A 4,003-nucleotide genomic window follows, 5' to 3' on the forward strand; every position below is an offset into this window, starting at 1 on the left:
AGCTGTAATCTTGTCTTTAAGAATGAATGAATTTCATTTTCTAACAAATCCTTTCTTTGAGATTTTCTTTCTCTAAATTTTAACATGTTTAACCAAACAACCAAATCCCATTACAGCATTAGCCATATATCCCTCTCGGGCATTTCATCAAACAATTGTATAGCATTATCAAAAGCACTTTAAAACTAGTTTTGTTCATTTTACCACAACCAACTCTACCCAATCCATCACAGGTTTCATACATTGGGTAACTCCAAAAATTAAACCAATCTAAGAAATTCACATAGAGACTCGCACATGGATGATTGGAAAAATAAAAGAGCAGGAAAAAAAATAAAATACCAACCCATACCAACTGCGAGATGACGGTGGAAACAATGGTGGCTGTAGACGGCGTAGCGGCTGGCAACAATGGCTCTGGCTTGATCACCTCCCATTCTCTTTCTCTCAACTACGTTGACTGTAGGTCTCTCTCATGGTCCGTTTGGATTGAGGGAGAGGGAGGGGGAGTAGAGTAGAGTAGAGTAGAGTACATTTAACACAAAATTAGCTTAATTTTAGCTAACTCTACTCTACTTCCCTCCACTCCCCCTCCTTCCCCCCGCTATCCAAATAGGCCATCAATTTCTCTCTCTCTCACGTGGTTCAGCCTTGGATATTTGGTGATTTAAAGTTCACGTGAGATGCACATGTATTCTGTTTGTGTTTTAACGGAAGACTAATGGACTTGTTGATTTGGTAGTTACATACAGTTTATGAAGTAAATTGGTAAAATAAAAGTTCAAGAAGTGTAATGACCACTACCTTAAAATTCAGAGTTGTATGAGCATTTGTCATCTTTTAAAATACCAACGTTTTTGTATTAATTGTTAATATTAATGTTAAATAGTGAACATAGTCTGAAAGGATATTTTCCCTCAGTGAGGGGGTGTTTAGTACCACAATTTAAACAATAGTTTTCAGTTTTTAAACAACATTACACGTATTTCTACACACCTTTTCATCCACACGTATTTCTAAAAAATATAAACAACGTTACTAGAACAACATTACCAAACAGGCCCTGAATATTGACGAACAATTTTTCCAAAAATTTTCACCGCTTTATTAAGTAGCTTGCTCGTGTCTCTCGTTAAATCTTACCTACTAGTATTATGCTTCTCTCATCCCTTCGTACCCTTCCCATGGCTTCCATATCCATTGTTTTCTTAGTCCTGTCCATAGCCTTTGTGTGTGGAATGGCTCAACCAAAGCAAGATAGCTCAATAAGCAGTAGTGCTTTACTCACCTACCCTGGCTCATGGCTTTCTCCTTCTAACCGATTTGCATTTGGGTTCTATCAGCAAGGCAGTGGCTTTGCGGTGGGAATATGGTTGGTTAGTCAAGACAATAGAACAGTTGTGTGGACAGCAAATCGCGATGATCCACTGGTCACCTCGAATGCAATGGTGTATTTTAACCGGGATGGTAAGCTTGTGTTACGAACAGAGCAAGGACAGGAACAGTTCATTGCTAGTAGTGCAAAAGAATCCGCTTCCTATGCAGCCATGCTTGATTCTGGTAATTTTGTGCTTTATGACACGGATAACAAGCCCATATGGCAGAGTTTTGAAAATCCTACCGATACCATTTTAGGAGGCCAGACTCTGTCTTCTGGAAGTCAACTGTACTCCAGTTTAAATAAGAGTGACCACTCACCTGGACAGTTTTATCTCAGGATGCAGCCGGATGGAAACCTTGTTTTATACCCAGTAACCAGTGAAGACAACCCGCCAGATGCCTACTGGGCTTCTGGTACATATATTCCTGGGGGTGTCCACAAAAACCAACTTTATCTTGATTTTAACGGCAGTTTAATCCTCATCAATGAATCCACTGGAGCAACCGTCCTTACCCTGTATTCCAATTTCTATGGAGGCATCAACCCCAACAACAACAACAATACCATATATCGTGCAACTCTTGATGTTGATGGAATTTTCCGATTGTATTCTCACACCTACTATGAGAATGGCAACTACAATGTATCTCGTTTGTGGTCAGCGCCAAGCAATCCATGTGATGTAAAGGGTTCATGTGGCTTCAATAGCTTTTGTACGCAAGACAACAACCAAAGCGACTGTCGTTGCCTTCCTGGGCACGATTTTGTAGACCCCAATAGAAGGACTCTTGGTTGTGAGAGAAACTTTTCAAGAGCAGGGTGTAGAGGTGCGAAAGAAAATGCAACCTTTTATTACATCAGTACTATGGAGAATATGACGTGGGGAGACATTCCGTATTTTGCTGCAGAAATGTCAATGGAAGAATGCAGCAGCTCATGTTTGGAAGACTGCAATTGTGGGGCGGCACTCTTCAAGAATAATAATTCCTGCCAGAAACAACAGTTTCCACTGAAATATGTTAGAAGAGATACCGCAGATGGGCACATGGCGTTCTTCAAAGTCGGGCACACGGCGCTCTTGAATCCACCCCTCATGATCACAAGAAAAACAGAGATGGTACAAATAGTTCTTGAAATGATAGGTTTTACTGTTTTGTCATGTGTTGCTCTTGCAATCTTTGGCAGATTCATTTTCAAAATGCGAGTTTTAAGGTACAAACGGCTGTTACATAATGGTAAGTTGGGCCTGCCTGAGGAGGTAACCTTGAGATTGTTCACGTACAACGAGCTCAAAAGAGTAACAAAGGGTTTTAAGGAGGAGTTGGGTAAAGGTTCTTTTGGAGCAGTTTACAAAGGTGCTATAGGCAAAGGTAAAAAACTTGTTGCGGTGAAGCGACTAGAAAAATTAGTTGAAGAAGGTGAAAGAGAGTTCCGTGCGGAGATGCGAGCAATTGGAAGAACCCATCACAGGAACTTGGTTCGGTTGCTGGGTTTCTGTACTGAGGACTCTAAAAGGCTTCTGATTTATGAATACATGAGCAATGGTTCCCTTGCTGACCTACTGTTTGGGGTCATATTGCGTCCACATTGGACTGAGAGATTGAGAATTGCATTGGATGTTGCAAGAGGAATTCTCTATCTACATGAAGAGTGTGAGGCCCCTATCATTCATTGTGATATAAAGCCTAAAAACATTTTGATGGATGATTGTTGGAATGCTAAAATCTCTGACTTTGGGCTGGACAAGTTCTTAATGCCAGATCAGACAAGGACTTTCACAGGGGCCAGAGGAACAAGAGGGTATGTGGCACCAGAATGGCATAAGAACATCCCTATATCAGTGAGGGCAGATGTTTATAGTTATGGGATTGTGCTCTTGGAAATTGTATCTTGCAGAAAGAACATAGATGTTAATGCATCCGCTGAAGAGGAGATTGTCCTTCCTTCTTGGGCCTATAAGTGCTTTGCTGCTGGAGAGTTAAATAAGCTTGTTAGTGGTGAAGAAGTAGATAAAATGAGCTTGGAGAAAATGGTGAAGGTGGGACTGTGGTGTATTCAAGAAGAACCAGCTCTTCGTCCCTCTATGAAGTGTGTTGTCTTGATGTTAGAAGGTATTACTGAAGTACCAGTTCCCCCATGTCCAACTACTCCCTCCATGTAATCGATTTCCCCTAAAGTTTAAATTTTTGTTTCTCATTTGTACAAATAAGTGGTGACACATTAGAAGGTATTACTGAAGTACCAGTTCCCCCATGTCCAACAACTCCCTCCATGTAATCGATTTCCCCAAAAGTTTAAATTTTTGTTTCTCATTTGTACAAATAAGTGGTGACACATGATGCATGGGCGTGTTGTATTTTCATTTTGAAACAAATGTATTACTAATGTGAAATTCTCATATAATAAATGTTTAGAGAATTACTTGAAACAAGACGCGAATATTGTGCATCATGAATGCTTGTCTTTGGCAAGTTAAAATGCTCACCCCAGAAGATAAAAGATTTAACAGTCTCCATTTCTAACATATGTTACTCTACAATGCGAGGCAGATACCCATGGTTCTTGTTGTGAGCAATAGCCAGCAGCCACAATATCTTATACAAATTCCATGCCAAATGTATC

The 4,003-nt window shown here is 40.3% G+C and overlaps 1 protein-coding gene across 1 annotated transcript; it reads left to right on the plus strand.

Moving 5' to 3' along the window:
• The first annotated feature begins 1,182 nt into the window (after positions 1 to 1,182).
• Positions 1,183 to 3,712, plus strand: LOC126694544 (G-type lectin S-receptor-like serine/threonine-protein kinase LECRK3). Its single transcript, XM_050390882.1, has one exon. The coding sequence runs from the start codon at positions 1,185 to 1,187 to the stop codon at positions 3,540 to 3,542; it is 2,358 nt and encodes a 785-aa protein (XP_050246839.1). The 5' UTR covers positions 1,183 to 1,184; the 3' UTR covers positions 3,543 to 3,712.
• Positions 3,713 to 4,003: the final 291 nt, after the last annotated feature.

Source organism: Quercus robur, chromosome 8, assembly GCF_932294415.1.
Source record: "Quercus robur chromosome 8, dhQueRobu3.1, whole genome shotgun sequence".
Lineage (NCBI taxonomy): Eukaryota > Viridiplantae > Streptophyta > Magnoliopsida > Fagales > Fagaceae > Quercus > Quercus robur.

What these genes read in the sequence shown, in the direction of transcription:
- LOC126694544 (XM_050390882.1), top strand. Translation starts at nt 1,185, where the DNA reads ATGGCTTCCATATCCATTGTTTTCTTAGTCCTGTCCATAGCCTTTGTG.